The sequence below is a fragment of the Haliotis asinina genome, chromosome 8, assembly GCF_037392515.1.
Source record: "Haliotis asinina isolate JCU_RB_2024 chromosome 8, JCU_Hal_asi_v2, whole genome shotgun sequence".
Lineage (NCBI taxonomy): Eukaryota > Metazoa > Mollusca > Gastropoda > Lepetellida > Haliotidae > Haliotis > Haliotis asinina.
Genome location: NC_090287.1, coordinates 26,969,372 through 26,987,912, shown reverse-complemented (window position 1 = coordinate 26,987,912; position 18,541 = coordinate 26,969,372). Strand labels below are relative to the sequence as shown.

The window sequence follows — 18,541 nt, the reverse complement described above, 5'->3', positions numbered from 1 at the left end:
AACTTTGATCATAGCCAATGTGTTAGAATGAGATTGAGAAGTTTGTAAGTCTGTGAATGTTTGGAGAATAGCTAATGTGGTCATTTGAGCCTGTTGGCCCACATTAAATCAGCAGGAAGTCAATTGTCAGTTTTCATCTCACCGTTTCTGGTCCCAGACCCAATGTTATGAATCTTGCAAAAAATGTGACCATGGGTTTATCCAGTCCAGTGTGCAAGCTGAAGTGATCTGGTCTTGATGTTGTCAACAAAAAGAGAAAATTATAACAATTTGCCCATTATCATGTCAGTTTTTTACATTACTACCACTCTGATGTCTTATGTCTTGATCACCTTGATCTCATTATAATTACATCATTGTAGGTGCCACAGGCAAAAGAAAAGTTATATAGCTGTGCATTCTTCGGTTTGGAATCATTTTCAATTGATTGCTTGTACTTTCACACCTTGGTCCTGACATTGGCCAGTGGCATTGGAAACAGTAATCTTATTACCTTTACCATGTGTTAAACATTAACATTGCATTGCAGTATGCTAACACATACTGCAATATGAAACTTTTGGCAATACCCAACCCTACATGTGAAATAAGCAATTATTAGAACTGTGATAATTCATATATGCTTTTTTTTTCTCAGGTGAAAAAGATGGTCGTGTCATAGCTGATCTTGAAGATTTAATATGGCAGCCTGATAATGGATTAGCAGAAAAAGAAGTAGATCAGTTTAACATTATTTCCAGGTATGAGTTTTAACAGTAATACCTATACTTATTGTTTGATGAAAATGATTTTTTATTGTCTTCAATTTGAATACCGATGAGACATGCTATTCATTTTCTTTGTTATAGTTGTGGGATCATTTGAATACTTTCAAGGACTAGAGGTCATTTCTGCAAATTTTTAGATTTAGGGGTAGAGTTCACTTTTGAATCATTCAGAAAACAATAATTAGGCTGATCTGATTTTTCTTTTCTGTTTCTCATTTATTTTTTTTTATTTTTTATTTTTCGGTGGGTAGATATTGGTTTGTCCTGCCTGGATTACACTATTTCTGATTAGTTGATTTTTCTGGAACAGGGCTCAACCATGAGAATGTTCCAAGGATCCACAGATGTCCAGGATTTTGGTTTCATTTTCAACTGTTTGAGATTGATGTAAATCTGCAGTAAAAGACACCCAAAGAACAAAAGCTAAATTTTCAGTGTTTTGTGATTTGCCATTCTGAGGACTGAATGACATTATTGAGTTTTTCGCCTGTTTGTAGAAATATTAAAGAATGCCTAATCAAAAGAATCCTGACAGTGTCATCATGCATTTTCATCTCCAACAAGACATGCTTTCTCACTCAAAAAACTCTCACTCTTTTGCACTCTCATTACATACTGGCTTATCTCTACTTCAGGTCAGTGGGTACATTTGCAAGAGCTCTGGACTGCACCAGCACAGTTCGCCAACCTAGTCTACACATGAGTGCAGCTGCTGCATCCAGGGACATTACACTTGTGAGTTACTTCCCTTGTACAAAACTCCTTGGACTACTTCATATAACATGCCACTGTACCTGAAATGCATAGATCATATGTAAGTTGAATGTGAATAAAAACAGTCAGTAGTAAAACTGTTTTTGTTCAGCTTGTCACTAGTTATGGATACAGCCCTTATCTTACATTTAATAGATATATACTCTTAAAAAAAGTCGGGGAACCTGAACTTTCAATTTGGATAGGAAGCGTAAACTTTGACAGATGTTTCATGTACATACATCTTGTGAATACACCACCATTTCCCTGTATTACCCCCCTAAACACAAAGCTTGATATGTAGGTGCACAACACAGCACCATACACGTGCATGGGGTCCCATTCTTGATTTTGACAGGTTTCGAGGTTGAGAAATCACTTAGAACATTCATTTTGACACTCATACTGCATCACACATTTGTTAGTGTTTGTTTCTAGTCATTTGTTTTAAAATGAAAATCATACACATGCACATTACATGCCATACACCAATCATCTGTCAAAAGCCACTACATATCACATGAAGTTCCCCTACTTTTTTATAAGAGGATAGGTTTTGATACGACAATACAGTACTGTGTCATCATATGATGCGCACGATGCCATTCTTTGATAATCAACTCCTGTAGTGCAATAATTTATTATTGCAAGTTTTATTGGTGTGTAAACATGTTATTCATGGAAACTGTTCAAAATTTTGATCCTCTAATTTCTAACTGGGCATAAATAGCAGACTCTGCTATATTTCTCCTTGGAAGTAGTGAAGGGTTTGATTTCAGCTGCTAAAGTTAAAGAAATATATGAACCTTAAAGTGAATGATCTTTGTCGCAATACATATCATATGGTCCCAGTATTATCAGAGTACATATTGTTTAATGACTTTACACCTCTACTGAGCCCAGGGAATAACTGTTTATAGGAAGTGCATTTGTGTTAATGTTAATTTGGAATGGACTGGTAATGTAGCAATGCCAAAGACCATTCATATGCAACACACGCCCAGCTCCCAGCAACAAATCACATTAGATCCCCACATGTCAGAGTTAAGTAGAATCTTGGCACAAGTGTGTTTGTTGAACTTTGAATTCTTTCTCTCTTTTTCCACAGTTTCATGCAATGTGCACGTTACACAAACACAATTATGACTTGGCAAAGGCAGTTGCCAGCCTTGTGCCAGAAGGAGGCCCTGTCCTTTGCCGCGATGAGATGGAAGAGTGGTCCGCATCGGAGGCAAATCTCTTTGAGGAGGCGTTAGACAAATATGGCAAAGACTTCAATGATATTCGACAAGATTTTGTATGTATTCATAGATGATCATTATGTTAACTTTGATTTGGGATCATTATCTCTGCTTATAAATGTATCTGTAGATGACTTTCAATATCTCTTATGATCGCTTATGTAATGGCATGGTGATGTGACATATTGCTCAGAATAATAAATTTGAGTCTAATAGTATGAAGAAGATGGGTTTTGGTCAGAATTGTTTTGTCTATGCTCACTTATTGCCTTTTACCTTTTTTAGCTACCCTGGAAGTCACTGAAAAGTATTATAGAATACTATTATATGTGGAAAACAACAGATCGATACGTACAACAGGTGAGTAAATACGAAAGTGACAATCACAGTTATCAAAAGACTGACACAGTAGCCTCCCCTGATCTGAATCCAACACACCTCAATAAATAATGAAACATGTATATATATGTGTATATACTTTGAGATAATCTTTCAAAGATAATCTGCTCTACACAAGTACATCACATTACTCTTGATGATTTGATTAAAATGCACATGTATCTGATGGCTGGTTTTTTATTTGTTTTAGAAAAGAATAAAAGCTGCTGAAGCAGAAAGTAAACTAAAGCAGGTTTACATTCCCAACTAGTGAGTATTGATTTGACATTACCTCAACTGTAAGATTTGATGTAAAACAAAACCAAACCATAGTTGATTAAAGTTTGTCTTTTCATTTGATTTCAATCTTCTTATTCTAATCCTGGTTTGAAATTCCTGTAAAGATGCTGTCTCAGAATTAAGCCTGGCCGCTCACACCACCAGATGCCTATCGATTGTTGTACTATTTCAGCAATAAACCCAACCCAGCAGCACTATCCAACAAGATGAATGGCGCTGACGGTCAAGTGTCTGGAAGAGCCTGCGAGAGCTGTTACAGTCAGTGACACAAAGTTTATGTTCTTGATATAGTTTTGACACTTTTGTTAAAGTTAGTCTTTAATGCATAAATTAAAAACATTTCAGGTAGTACTGTCATCAAGTAACTTACATTCAAGTATGGGATCATTATCTGTTCCATTCTATATTGTTTTTATTGGAAAATATTTTCATAGAAGAGACTTAAGGTTAATTTGTTGGAGCCATTTCGCACTCAAGTGTAGATGTCCTGTAATCAACGATAATGTAGCCACAGGCCCTAGTTTGCTTCCCCATATGGTTACAGTAAATACAGTTTATTTGCTGTTGGGAAAGGTGGTGTGTAACAACATCTATCTCCTCAATTCCATGAGTTGTGTTAGATATCCTACACTGGTACTACATACAGTTGTCCTCAGTATCCATGGCCATAATGTGACTGGAATGATATCAAACTCCAATTTCCTGTAATTGTTAGTTGTTTTGTTTTCAGCTGCCCATTCTAGCCAATGGTATTCGTGGGGTCCCTCCCACCTTCAGTGTCGCCTCTGTTCAAGCTGCTGGTCCTACTGGAAGAAGTATGGTGGCCTAAAGATGCCTACGCGGCTAGGTACTAACAACTATGGAGATAGTTTACCAACTGGTATTCAAATTTATTCAAATTGCCCCCTCGGACTCTCACTTTATGTTTTTTGTTCATTCTCCAGGGTGTTGTCTGGTCGGATATGTGGTTGATAATGGAATTAATGTAACTTATTGTTTAGCCAATGTAGGATTTTTATTTTGATAGATTTGTCAATGGGTTCTTTATTTGATGCATGACATTTGAGTATGATACTGCTTTGTGGTGATTTGCTGCTTTTCGCTTGTGTAATACTAGACAGAATATGCCTCTGAGAATGTGGTGGAAGAGCGAAGGAAGGTGAACTTTTGATATAACAGTACTTGACAGTAGTTGATTCACTGTAACTACTGAAAGATAGATTTCAGTGGAACCACTTGAAAGTTCAAAATAAATTTAGGTAATTACAGGTCAGGGCAGTGGGAGTTCCTGCTCTCATTCTCATCCACCAGTTGGTTTGTTCCTGGACTAAAACATCATGGCAATTGAGTCTCCGTTTACCTTTGAAACATGCATCTCTGCACACATTATTCATTAATAGTTACAGGTTTAAACTTGTTTATGGTGTCACTAAGGAAATTATTGGTAGAAATAATACCAGAAAGGATACTGCTTTGAGGAATTTGTGAACATGGAAACCAGAAATCTTGCCTTTGCATTTGAAGTATGTATACCTATAGAGGACATATATTTAAATTTCTTAACCTTTTAATGTTCAAATGGTACTGAAAACAAAATCAAAACCTTATTAGTTTATTTCCTGAGTGTCAGGTTTAGCAATTGTTTTGTTGAAAGAAGGTTTTCTTAATATCCAGTTGGTATATCAGCACTGGCATTTATAATTGCTTTATCAAAAGTCGGTACATAATCGTTGTTGTTGCATGTCAGTGTTCTTCTGTTTGTAGCAATTGATTCAGCTTTGATTTCTTTCTTGTTTAATTGCTTGTACTCACTTCCTGTCTGTCTGCCTGCAGATGGTGAGAGACCTGCACCCAATCAAAGACAAGGTTAGCCATACACCTTATATAACACTTGTTCTCATTGGTTAAGTTGAGACAGCCAGGATACAAGTTACTGAGGTGTTCAGATCTGTTGCCTGGCATTAAGACCAACACCTTGTGACTATATTTTGCAGTGTTTGCACTACTGTATGTGAATGGCTTTTACAGTCACTGCAGATTTATTTTTATGATGCTTCTTTTGTAGATGCTTTTGTCGTAATGGAATGAAATACTATTTTGGATTATGATGGGTTATATTAACTGTATCTGTACATATAGAGTGCTGCTTAACATGTGTTTTTAACTCCAGCTTTGGAAAACTAAAATTTTAAACATGTCCAGCCAATGAAAAGCTACGTAATATCTCTTATATTGTACATCATCATAATAATTATGTGACTTAACTAGGTCAGTCCCCTGCAAATTCTGTGGACAAGATGTTTAACAAGTGTGCAATTTTTTTTTATTTATTTATTTTATTTATTTTATTTATTTTTTATTTTTTTATTTTTTTTTAAAGTATACAAGTCCTTTATTTTTCAGGCAGTAATTGTTATGTTTGGAAGATTCCCTTCTATATTTTCAGTGCCTTTTTCGAATTGCTAACAAAACTGGCTTGTTTTGCACTTTGTAATTCAGTTTTTAAACCACAGTAACAGAAACATGGAATTGTCTGGTGCTCCAAAATTTACCTTGATCACATTTGGGACTGTGATATTGACTAAAGACTTCTTTCTGTATAGCAAAATCTCTATGAACTTTATTAAATTTGTTTTGGGAGTGTTTTGAAAACTATCAGAATTATTATGAATGCCAAGTATTTGGCTGAAGGTGAAAATTACATTATAAGTACTTCAAATTGTTTCTTTCTTCATATTCAGTAGTGGCTCACAACATATTACTGAACATTGTAAGAAGTAGTGTCAAGTATACAAAATAGAACTCCGTACTAATTGTGTTTGCAAATGCTTATCAAACTGGTGAATGCATGAGGTTGGACTATCCATTGGAAGTTGGAGTAACGTTGCCAGGTGTTAGACTTCAGGGGAACGGTTTCACTTCATTAACTGTTGTTCACATTACAGAGAGGGTTGCACAGATGAATGCCATTCGGAGCCACCGATGTACCATTTCTGGTTGCGGCAAGGTAAGTGTCAGTGTGTGTATTGTTAAGTGTAGTAGTCATTTGAATGTGTTTGGGTATGTATAGTTTCAGAAGTACGGAAACATTCAAGGGTAGAGAGTTGGTCACTGTTTATGTACAAAAGTGTCGTGAAACAGGAGTCTTTTGAGAATAATTTCATTCCCTTAAGATTGTGTGTGCAGTTAATGAGAGTTGGGCTGTTTGTGATAAGATTGTTGTAGAGCTGAGGTTCTTTTCTACTACCGAGTGCAGATTAGATACTGACATCCTCAGGTAATCAGTCCTTGCTGATTTTCTATAGTTTAATTACTGTGTATGTTTAGACACTGCATTCATAATTCATCCATCACTGCTTGACTTAACATTCCCTGAAGAAGAAACCTTTGTCAGAATGAAAATTTCAACAGCATTGACATAGAATAGTTTGATGGTTATCATTCAGTGGCCATTAAATTTCTCTAATGAAGATAATTACCAAGACTAAGAACTACATACACAAAATGTACTGTACAGAAGAAAATAATACCTACACGATATGGCCAAATGTTTAATAGAAGTGATTTGGGTGGCTAATATATCATTTTGAAAACTTACTGGATTGTAATGTTGTCATGTCGTGAATGAGACAGATTTTCATGCCTGTATGTTGTATTGTTGGCTTGCAGTGTGCATTCATGTCATTTCTTATTGTTCAGCTGATTAAATAAGAGTGACCTTTTGGCTGATAATTGGTATTATCAAAATGTAGCTCCAATTCTCAATATGTAGTATATATTGTCTTGTATTTAGTTGTATCAATTAATCCTTGTATACAAATGATAAATCCCCTTTTGTATTATATATTTATAGTGGTCCAACACACTTGGTTGTATTTTCTGACTGATGTATGTGTTACTGTGACTTTTTGAAAATTCTTGCTGCAAATTTTGGTTCATGAAAACAGATTTCTCTCTTCCCTTTCCAAATGGCTGCTGGTTAAATGTTAAAAGAAATAATAATTTCTGATTTCTTAGCTTGTTAATTTGGTGTTGTATCATGTACTGTTGCCAGCAGAGAGTCAAATATTTCAGGATGAATTTTATCATACTCAATTACCCTCTTTCAAATTTATTTGATCCTTCTGACAATAAACAGTCCAATGGACAGAAATAGAGATTGCTTGAACTAATACTTTCCCCTAATGATGTTGGCCACAGTGCATGTTGTTGTTCATTGCATGATGCTTGTGAGCAGTTTGTGATTGAATGACCTGACTTTAATGCAGGACTTCAAATTGAAGGCACACTTGGCACGACACCTGGCAACAGCTCATGGATTGGCTATCAGGTCAGGTAGCCCCCGACCAGTCATGAAGACCCGAGCAGCTTTTTGTCTTGTCACTACACCGCTAACCAGAATCTCTCGCCGACTCTGCAAGGATATCCTGCGCCCAAGACATGCGGCCCGATGTCCATTCATACCCATAAACATTGCTGCTATCAAGCAAGAATGTAAGTTGAATGGGCTTGTCGCCAACTATTCAGATAAGAATGATTACAGTGACTATGATAGGTCTGATGTAGAGATGATTGCTTCCAAACCTATATTTGAGAGAGCAAGCAACAACATGTCCCCCAATAATGTTTCCCGTAACAATGTGTCCCCTAACAACCTGTCATCGGGCACCCCCAACAATGTACGCTTGAACCCAATCAATGCTGTGCCAACGCACAACCGATGAAGATGGAGTCCATGATTACATGTCTGGGAATTCAAGACGACAATATGGTTCATCATGACGACCACATGTTCGAGAAACAATTCTTTTGACGGCAGCAGATGACACACCAAAAGACTGTTACAGATTAATGGTGATTTGTTTGCTGTGAAAATCCTGTGTTGGCAGATACACATGCCTGCATTATGTGACTTTACAAGCTCCAGTTTGGTGGGCAAAGCCTGGCAGTTGTCATCCAACTTTTGAAAACTTTAAGCGAACAAACTCAAGGACATTTTGTGCCATCTGGAACTAGGAACATACTCATCATCTGACGTGTTAATCTTTCTCATCACCATTATTTCCAAGGATAAAAATGCATAGTTCAACATCATTTTGTTTCATCCAGAACAATTGATAATTGTACATGAAGAGTAGAATTAGATTTGTGAGGAAAACACAGTTGTTGATGAATTTTGTAGCCTTTCATCCATTCATGTTCCTAGTTCTGTCAGGTGCCCTGAGTGCAGAGACAGGAGCTTGTGATGATAATCTAGCAATACATCACATGTCAACATTTCATACTTTTTTATCGAGGACAAAAAAATAATACAAATTTACATTTTAAAATGATATTCATTTGAAAATGTAATTTCATATTTGACAGTGTTTGAACGTACTGTTTGTATATCTTTGTGAAGAACTGAAAGGTTTTGTAAAAGATTTTTGTTTGATAAAGGGTGTCCAGTATTTCAAAATAATTGTTCTTTTACCGTTAACAGCAAGGTTTCCTCCATTCCTCGATATCATACCCCTCACAGTGCTGTTCTGTGGAGCAGCTGCATGACAATGATATGTGTAACTTTATAACTTATTCTGACGCTAACAGATACCAATGGTGTGCAGACCCTATCTCTCGGGGCTTCTGGTACTAGGGCATTGTGTGTTATTTTCTTTGCTAACTTTGTATTCTTGTCCTTCAGGGAAGGCTTGTTTTCCTATCAGCTTCTGGCCTTAGTGTGTTATCTATTTATACCGTGTATTGAGTATTAATGCTAACTATTTTTAAGTTTTTCTGAGACAGTGAGTGTGAATTTCTTCATAAACTCAGTCTTATTCAACTTCTTGCCAGTAAAACTGTGCTCATTATGGAAAGAGTTGAGTGATGAGTTATCTGAAATTAACTGTTTTGCTCCAGTTGAGAATTGTTTTCAATTTTTACTCAAATATGAAAAGAACAATTGGGCATCACATTATTTGCTCTGTGGATAATATGAAAACATGCAGCATTCAAACCACTGAATTGGTGTTAGGTTTCAGACAGATATAAACTGTACATAAACATGCTGCAGCCAAGTAATACATCCAGGCCATCTCAATTAAAGCCTGCTCTTACAAATACAGAGTCAAACGTTCAGACTGTTAAACCATGCCTGCATTCACTTGCACACCATCATCTTATAGTAGAGATAATAAAAAACATGAGCTTCGTAAAATCAGTTTTACGTACATGCAAGTGTAAAATGTAATGTAATTTCATCATTTCTTGCTGTTTCGAGCTCCCCTTTGGAAAATCATGATCATAGTCCTCAAAACCACAATTTCTTAATAATGTCGACACTTTTCAGCTCTGACATTACGACCTAAAGTCACAAGAATGTTTTAATGATGTCAATGCATACGGATGGTGGTGGAGTGTGTGGGAAGTGACATTTTCACTTTCCCTTGGGTAATACAAATACATTTATACACAGCTGAATTTTGATATGATAGTTTTTGGCATTCAGTGAAATATGTAACACTGTTGATTTATCAGCAATAGTTGTTTAGCAGTTAGATGTATGGATTTCCTCCTGACGAATGCTGTTGTGCCTTCCCCAACAGGTGGTAGACCGGGTATATTTCCATAGAATAATTGATTTGGAACCGTGGCAGTTTTTCATGTTTTCATTTCACTTTGGAGCCATGATGACTTTTGGTTGATTCTTGAAAACTGCGGCCAATGGTTTTGACAGTTGTAAGAACACATATTTAAGGGGGGTGGGGTGGGGGGGGGGGGGGCGCGGGGTTAGGTACTGAACATGGTCTAATTTCTTGATTTGGACAACTGTTTCATGATGAGATTTGCAATAAAAGTTCATGAGAATGGTTGAGGTAGCTGAATGGATGAATTGTTGGTTTGTGACAGTGTTTGATTTCCTCGTTAACAGTTTATGAATGCAATTAAAGAGATCCTTTGTCTTATGAAATAGTTAAATCAAAATATCCTAAAATCTGATGCACGACATTGCCTTGTTCGACAGCTATAAAAAGGCTCTTTACTTGTCAGTATTTTCTGGTTGGACTTCCAAATAATGTTTGGTTCAGATAATTATAGTTTGTTGTCAATCTGTAGTTAAAGAAAGCAATAATATAGTCACGAGAAAAAGCTTGGGTTTTAATAATCAAAACCAAGATGTTGGTAGGAATGAAGTTTCGTACTGACACGAGAAGCTGGCTGGGCATTGTGGGTTGTGAAGAACAAACTCGAACCACTATCCATTCACTGTAGAATTTCATTGTAGTCTATCATGTGTAGGATATGGATTTTCGTGCTATTCAATATTTAAGAATTATTTGTCCTGAAACCATACTTTGACTATTTTGCCAATGTTTGTGTATCTAGATGTAGTAACATAGCTTGATGTTGAGTTCCTCCTTAAGCATTGTATGTACCAAGTTGGACATTTTTCTATAACATTTGTACAGGTTTTCTTATCTTGGTCCTAGTATCATCACTCATGTTGTCTTCCATCAGTGATATTAAGTAGTGTCATCATCATCATCATCTAGTTAGATCACTTGCATGTGTGTATAGACAACCAACAGCCATGTAACATAGCCTTGTAACACTTGTCAGCAATAAAATTCAACAAAAACATCACAACTAGTTTTAGTCCTTTCTTTCTGTGAAAATCTCTTACGATTTTCAGGATTCTGGTGAAACGGTGCTACAATCATTATCAGCATGTAATTCATCTTCAGAGGAATGGTCCCTGTTTCAGTAAAGTTTTGGTTTCATGTGAGATATGTGTAATTCTTATTTGCTCAGGGTCCGTGGTTAATGTTGAAGTTTGGGAGCTTGTAAGTCTTCCATGCACAGCTTTCCCATTGATGTGACCAAACATCCTGAACAAGAAACCTACAGGAAGATGTCTTGTCTGTCCTGTAGATACTTACTTCTTCCAAATATGATCTCCAAATTTCTCTGTCTTATGTTAACTGCATGTTCAATAAAGATTGGGTGGATGTCCGCAGCTGTGTATATTCTTGCCTTTGATTACACTTGGTGAGCAATGATTTCTTTGGTCACAGTATTGTTAAAATATGTTGTGATGTCGATGTGTGATGCATGGCCACAGAGATGTGAATAGTTCTTTGAACAATTCCTTGGTTCTATGCATCAGTGAGAAAACTCCAAGCATTCAAGTTCTGACTCCCAGAATGAACCTGTAGAACTAATAATAGTTTTTCTTGAAAAATTTTTCGTGGTGGCTTTCCTGTTTAAAGGATTTGGCAATCCAAAATAATTTTAAAACATTTAAAGAAATATAGCCAAGTAAAATGGGAAAAAATCCTCAGGAATCTGCCTACAAATTTTTTAACAGGGAACTTTGCTCATTGACTGTTGTTTATTGTATCCAAGTTGTACAATGTTCTATCTGACCAGCACTAAGCACATGTACTGTGGTAGCCAAGAGGCCGTCTAGGGGAAGATGTCTTCATCAATGAAGGGTGCCTGTGTCTTGGATAATCTCTGGAATGTTATATTTAGTGGGCGATGGCTGTTTCTTTCATGACTTTGAAATCATTCATGCCGAATCGTAATTATCATGTATTTTTATTTTCTTCCTTTATGTATTTTCTTTTCCAATTTCTTAGATATTGCTTCTGGCTTGTCAAATAGCAGTTGTTCTCTGATAGCTTAATACTAACTTTGCAATAAAAGCCGAGCTTCTCACAAACAATCATTCCTATATTTGGCAAAGTGCAGAAATTGAAAACAAGTGTATGTGACAGTCTGGTGGCAACATCAACTTCTGCACATAAATCTCCAGTAACGTGACCAATTTCCCTTGCAAAACTATCTCCACCACTAAAATGTTCCTGAGATTAGAGACCAGGCACCCTGTGAATGCTGTATAGCAGAGAGAGAGAAAGAGAAGGGCCACCTGCTCGTCCTACAAGCAAAGAAGTGAGTGAGACAGGTATAGCTCTCTATACAATCCCTCTTCCAAAACTTTAAACTACTCTGTAGTAAGACCTACGTACAGCAGACTGTCACATATAGTCTCCTCCTCGTGGCTACTGTGTCAGACAGTTAGGCTTCTTATGCTCTTTCTGCTGATAATAATCGTCCATTGCTTCTGTAAAGTATCTGCTGTTTCTTGTCTTTATTTTCATTGACACAAGTTTTGGGGATTTTGCTCTTCAGTTTCTTCTCATCAACAATAAAACTTTGTAAAAATCACAAATTTTTATGTTGTGTTTATCTGTGGGTTTAATTTTTTGTTTTCTGTGTGGTTACACATTTCTCATATTAAGTCTTTCCTACAGGCTCTGGCCGTGTGACAGAGGTTGGGAAGATAGAACTGCCCACAACGGGAAAGATTCGTGGCTTGACAATGGAACCTGTAGTGTGTCGTCTTGGCATAGACACCAGTGTAGAGAAACCCTCTTTGCTAAGTCGAAAGTCAGGTGAGCCTCGTGGAGAACAGAGGATATCCTTCCCTGCCCCACCTCACCCACCACGTAAGTTACCTTAAACCTCTTGTCTGTGTTGTAGCAGTAGATACAGAATGCTGTAAGTAAGCTTCTAGTCTTCTTATCACAGGATCGTCAACTAATCAGTCCAGCATTTTAGTCCATTTCCGTACCTTTCAAAGGCTGCCTTGTTCAGTATTAACCTTGCATGCTTACTCCCATCTATAGCTGAATTGTTCTGTATAAAAAGTGGCTTGTTCCCATCCAAAGCTGACTTTCCCATGTCTATGGTAAGTTGAAAATGGACTGTTTCATGACTTGTTCCCATCGAAAACTGTCTTCCTCCCATCACAAACTGAATTGTTCTGATCTAAAGCAGACGATAGAAATACAAATTTATTGAAGCAAACTTAACTCTTAAATGTGCAAGAAGTTAAGAATATGGCTTCTTTTTCCAGATTGGAGTGCTCTGTGATGTTGACATCTTTTCCAAAGTGATGATTTGTGTGAAACGTATCTCCAAAATGAATGTCTGATTCTTTTTTGTTCAAGTTTTCATTTTTTATTCTTTTTATAGTGTATAATATTTGAACTGTCCCCTAATTTTCTAAAACTTCTGCAAAATCATCAGCTGAACTTCGTCATCTGATTGTCCCTCCTTTCTTGACTTGAATCTGTTCATACTTGTAATACATCAACTGACAGATTTTTGACTCAGAAAGTCCATAAGGCTAATGGCTACAAATGAGCAAAGCTTGGATAAGACTCTTTAGGTTGTGTTGATTGTAATCTTGTGAGCAAGCTTGTGTGGCATTGTTCATGCTTCTCACCTTTGTATGTTTTGCAGTATATTTGTATGTTAGGCGTTCGTCATAATGTTTGTGCATAAATGACATAAGTTAGCATGTTATTTAAAGATTCTTTGAAATTTTGTTTCAGTATTTTTATGCTGCAAAACAGTTGATACGTTAAATCAATAATTAACTTTAATCATTTATCCGGTGTATATTTAAATGTTCAATTTTGGAAATACAAAATTAGTGACAATAGATTTAAGGGGTGAACATTAGCACTTATCTTCACGGCACTCCAGTAAATCACAGTAAGACAATATGCAATTCAACATGATGCAGAGATGCATAATTTGAGTACAAAATATGGATTATCCTATTTTATGTCTGTATTAGTTTTCAATTATTGTAATAACTGTAATTATGATGGCACCAGCACACAGAATCCCGGAGACAATTCAGACATCAACAGCCGGACCGTCAATCATGAAGAAAAGAGGTTATGAGCAGAGCAATGGGATAGATATACGTGAGTTGTCCCTCGTCAGTTGATGTATCTGTTCAGCAAAGTAACAATACTATGTTCATGAAAGAGGTTTTTTAGATTAACATGCTCTTTTTCCTTACGAAAGAAACAGTTACTCCATATCTTTTCAGTATCATGTACAACTGTAAGTGATACTGATATTTGATAGTGTTGAAGGCCTGAAGGTTGAGAGGTCATTTTCAGGCCAACATGGTAAAAGTTAAGGATTTGGGGACACTCTGAATGAAGTACCATGGGAGGAAACGGTTTTGGAAGCAACCAAACATATTACGCCTTGATAAATGTTTGTGTAAGTATCAGACTATCAGGCCATGAACAAGAATGAATCAGATTTGAGCACAAAAGGCACAAAATCACTTTAGTTTGAAAATAGTGTGCCTTGTGTGTAGCACAGGCAAAGAAGTGGCAAGGCACATGATTAATGATAAATCTTTGACATCTGTGTTGATCACTGTTTTTGCTTTGTTAGCTCCCAGTGCTAAGCGCCCTAGCCTAGGAGTTATCCGCCAAGTTGGGTCAGCACTTCGGACAGTTCCCACAATAGTATGTATACCAAGACTTCTCTCTATACTGTTTGCTCAACAAGTACCTGTCTATTGATTTTGGCCTTTCTGAATATAGCATTGTTATAAAAAATACTCATGAAATAATAGTAATAGAAACCTACTCATGAGAAGTGAAGGACCACTTTATTATATTTTTATGCCCCTGCCACATATTGCAGGGGGCATATAGGGTTACCCTTCGTGTCTGTCTCTCTGTCCATACGAAACAAGGAAGTACTCTATCCACTTCTTGAAAACTATTGTATGGAATTCAGTGAACTTTTACATGGGCTTTGTTTGGACTCTGATGGTGTGCAGCTCATATTTTTGGATTGTTTTTGTTAGTTTAGAGACATTTGAACTTATGTACATATTGCTAAATTTCTAAATTTCTGATGATAGGGGACAAAGTGGGGAGGAGAGTGTATGTTATCCTCTTCTCAAGATCTACTTTATAGAATTCATTTTGATCACAAATCTACTTTATAGGACTCTAAAGGTGTGCATTTCATATTTTGATTTTGTGTTTTTTTCATTATTTTTTTTCAGTTTTAATGCCATTTGAACTTACTTAAATTTTGTTGAATTTCTCTCTGAATATAGTGTTATAGGGGATGAAGTCTATCCACTTCTCCACAAAAGCTGCTCAACAGAATTGATTTAGCTTCTACGTGTGTTTCCTTGGGACTCTAAAGGTGTGCATCTCATACCTTGTTCATGTAATTTTTAATTTTGTCACATATACAGATGTTTGAACTTGGTTGATTTGGTTCTATTCATCCAATACAACAGGGGGTGTACTCTATCAACATCTGCCCCAAAACCACAGCACAAAACTCGTTTAGCTTACACAAGTCTTTTAAAGAGACTCTAAAGGGGTGCATCTCATATTTTGTTTTTGTACTTTATACTTTTTTGTATGTTTAGAGATATATTTTGTGGAATTTCTGTCTGATGATAGTGAAATAAGGAATTAAGTCTATCCACTTCTTCACAAAAACTGCTCAGCAGAATTGATTGAGCTTATACATGTGTTTCATTAGGACTCGAAAGGTGTGCATCTCATAGTGGCATAGATGTTTATGGAACTTGTTTAGTAGAAATTAATCACTAGAGCACACTCAGTGGAGGGAATGTTTCCAAAAACAGTGGAGCATCAATGTCTCTGGATACAATTTTGTCTTATTTTACTTTTTCATTCGACCAGTTATTTTTGCAAGCATGTTTCTGTGTGTACCCTCAAGGGTATGTTTACTTAAAAAAATAAACCTTTCTGTCTTGCTTTGTTTGGAGGAGGAGAAGATAACCCTGCCATATGATGACATAACATTTCAACTTAGTGTTCTGCGGTGTTAGAAAAATTAGTGTGTATTTCATAACGTTGCTATGAACTTAGAATACTTACGATTTTTTGTGTGCCCTTCCCCATTCAGCCTATATATTATTAAAATGTTGCTTTTTAAGTGAAGTATTGTTGAAAGATCTCTGTGAAGAGTTCTATGTAACTGCTTACAGCGAGGTAGCGTGATCAACCACAGCACTTTCAAGAATGGTCGCAGCAAGACACCAGGTGTTCGAGGTGGCTACAAGATGCACATGATCAGCTGGATTGATGCACCTGACGATGTATACTTTGTTGCTACAGAAGCTACAAGGTCAGGGTCACTTAAGACATTTAACAAGGCACTCAGTATTATGAACTATATCGCACAAAAGTGTGATTCTGCCTCTCTCTTTCTTCAACCCACCACACCCTTCTAAACATTTTTGGGACTTCTACCTTAGTGACCTCATTTGCATATTTACCCTATAGCATCAAAAACACTATCCATTATGTGATATTTGTGTAATATCTCTATTTGGCTGAAGAGGGAGGACCTATCATTATCAAGAAGCATTAAATTGGTTAAGTCTTTGCAGAAAACAGTTAAGTCCATGTATTGTTATGTCCACCTTGTGAAAACCAGCCTGAGTGTTTTTTGGTTCATGGAAAGACTTGGTTCAGAAGGTTACTTTTTATTCCAGGAAGCTTAGGCACCAGGTTAGCCACCATGCAGTGAAGCGTGCAGCTCGCAACCCCTGGCGTGGCTTGCTGCTCCAGATCCCCATGCCAACAATTGAGGTTCCTCGACCAGAACACAAACAGGAAGTGGTTGTGTTGGACTGAAGCTGGAAGATGACCTTGTGTTGCATCATTGAGCAGAGTGGACTTGTGTTTGTTGTCACTGCCAGTTGAACCAAGTGGATATTTTGACACCACTTTGGTTTATATGTCAACACTTCATATCAACAGTTTCTCATTAAAGACTCAGTGGTCTTGCCGTTTCTCTAATTCCTGAGCTTCTTTTCATAATTTGTAAGAAGTCTTGTGTTCCTTTAGCTGAACCAGTCTGGTTTCTTTTAAGATATTCTTAAAATGTCCCTTCCAAATACAAATATAGTTATTGTTTAAGAGAAGCATATCAGTTATAAAACTGACATTAACATGCTCAAGATTAAGTATGCTTGTTGTGACCTAACTAGTGCTGCTTAGATATGCTTGTTAAGGTTTGACTTCTTTATCATGGTGCTGAAACAGTCAACGTTGTGTGATCTTCATTGCTCCGTTGTGCAATCTGTATTGGTGTGTTGTGCAACCAACATTTATTTCTTATGCTCAACGGGATCAGTGAATCACATCAATCAATGCAGTCTTGGTGTAGAATATCAAATATTCGACATTCCATACACCTGGAATGGTGAGAAAATTATAACTTATTCACTGGTCGTATTGTTTTGTGAATGAGTCAAGTTACGCATTCTGAAATGCAGTTTTGTTAATATCAGTATTAACTTAAATATTTTATATGCATAGTCAGCATTGAGTATGATACTTGCTTTACATACATGTCTCAAAATGGTGAGAAGTTTGAATTGCTGTCATATTACTTTGTACATACTGTCAACTGAACTGCTTATTCTCTGGACTCAGATGTTCTGGACACCTCATCACTTGAATAGAATTTTACACAAGATCATTTATGTAGGCTGATATCCCATGTCAAAACTGTTAACTTCAGTATGTGCCTCAAGGTAACCAGTCTACTTTTGTCACACCAGGTTTGGTGTTACAAAGGTTTAGTCACTTGATTATTCTGAAACAATTACAGGAACAGTTTCCCAAATTCTCTCCAGTTCCTTTTCATTTAATTACTAAGTAATCATCCCGACATATTGTGTTCATTCTTCTTGTTTCCAAATAACATGCCTACTGCAACATTAATGTACAAGTCATTTTTAAGTGACCACAGTTTTGAATAAACAATCCATATTATCGCCATTAAACCTTTTTTGTCAAAGTATCAGTAGTTCAGCCAGAGGATATGCAGTAACCTTACAGAATGTTATGCTTAGTCTGTGTCTTAGCAACAGTAAGCTGTTATCATGTGACTGTTAGGTTAAAGAGTTTAGGTCCTCTCTGTTGCTGTAATAAACCAGAATTTACTAAGAGTTGTAAAACCAATTGATTTCAAGAAAGCCCAAGTATGTCGATCAACAGTTTTGCCTGTTGATTCCTCGTGTAAATGCTGATGTGTTTGGATGAGCATCATTACACCTGTAGTATGCTCTCATCAGATGAATTATTTATTTTATGCAAAATCTGTTACCATGGTTAAACTGACTTCACATGTCATTACCATCTGGCAGGCGGCCATATTGTACGTTTGGTTAATTCATACACACTCAAGTTAATAAAACTATTTCGATTAAAAATGTTTGTTCTCCATCTTAGATAG

The 18,541-nt window shown here is 36.6% G+C and overlaps 1 protein-coding gene across 13 annotated transcripts in view; it reads left to right on the top strand.

The window, feature by feature from the left end:
• LOC137293924 (metastasis-associated protein MTA3-like) overlaps window positions 1–18,518 on the top strand; it is a 41,111-nt gene extending 22,593 nt beyond the window's left edge. For 2 of the 13 annotated variants that reach the window (XM_067824779.1, XM_067824782.1), the window contains 15 exons: window positions 638–740; window positions 1,403–1,502; window positions 2,629–2,817; window positions 3,047–3,121; window positions 3,351–3,409; window positions 3,612–3,697; window positions 4,170–4,286; window positions 5,273–5,305; window positions 6,385–6,446; window positions 7,708–7,933; window positions 12,736–12,876; window positions 14,110–14,202; window positions 14,690–14,763; window positions 16,281–16,420; window positions 16,791–18,518. In XM_067824779.1, the coding sequence (XP_067680880.1) occupies window positions 638–740; window positions 1,403–1,502; window positions 2,629–2,817; window positions 3,047–3,121; window positions 3,351–3,409; window positions 3,612–3,697; window positions 4,170–4,286; window positions 5,273–5,305; window positions 6,385–6,446; window positions 7,708–7,933; window positions 12,736–12,876; window positions 14,110–14,202; window positions 14,690–14,763; window positions 16,281–16,420; window positions 16,791–16,932 (1,640 nt within the window). In that variant the 3' untranslated portion in view covers window positions 16,933–18,518. Of the gene's footprint in view, window positions 1–637; window positions 741–1,402; window positions 1,503–2,628; window positions 2,818–3,046; window positions 3,122–3,350; window positions 3,410–3,611; window positions 3,698–4,169; window positions 4,320–5,272; window positions 5,306–6,384; window positions 6,447–7,707; window positions 11,066–12,735; window positions 12,931–14,109; window positions 14,203–14,689; window positions 14,764–16,280; window positions 16,421–16,790 lie in introns of those variants that run through there. The other 11 variants (XM_067824772.1, XM_067824777.1, XM_067824771.1 and 8 more) reach the window with 8 other exon arrangements.
• The last annotated feature ends 23 nt before the right edge of the window (window positions 18,519–18,541 follow it).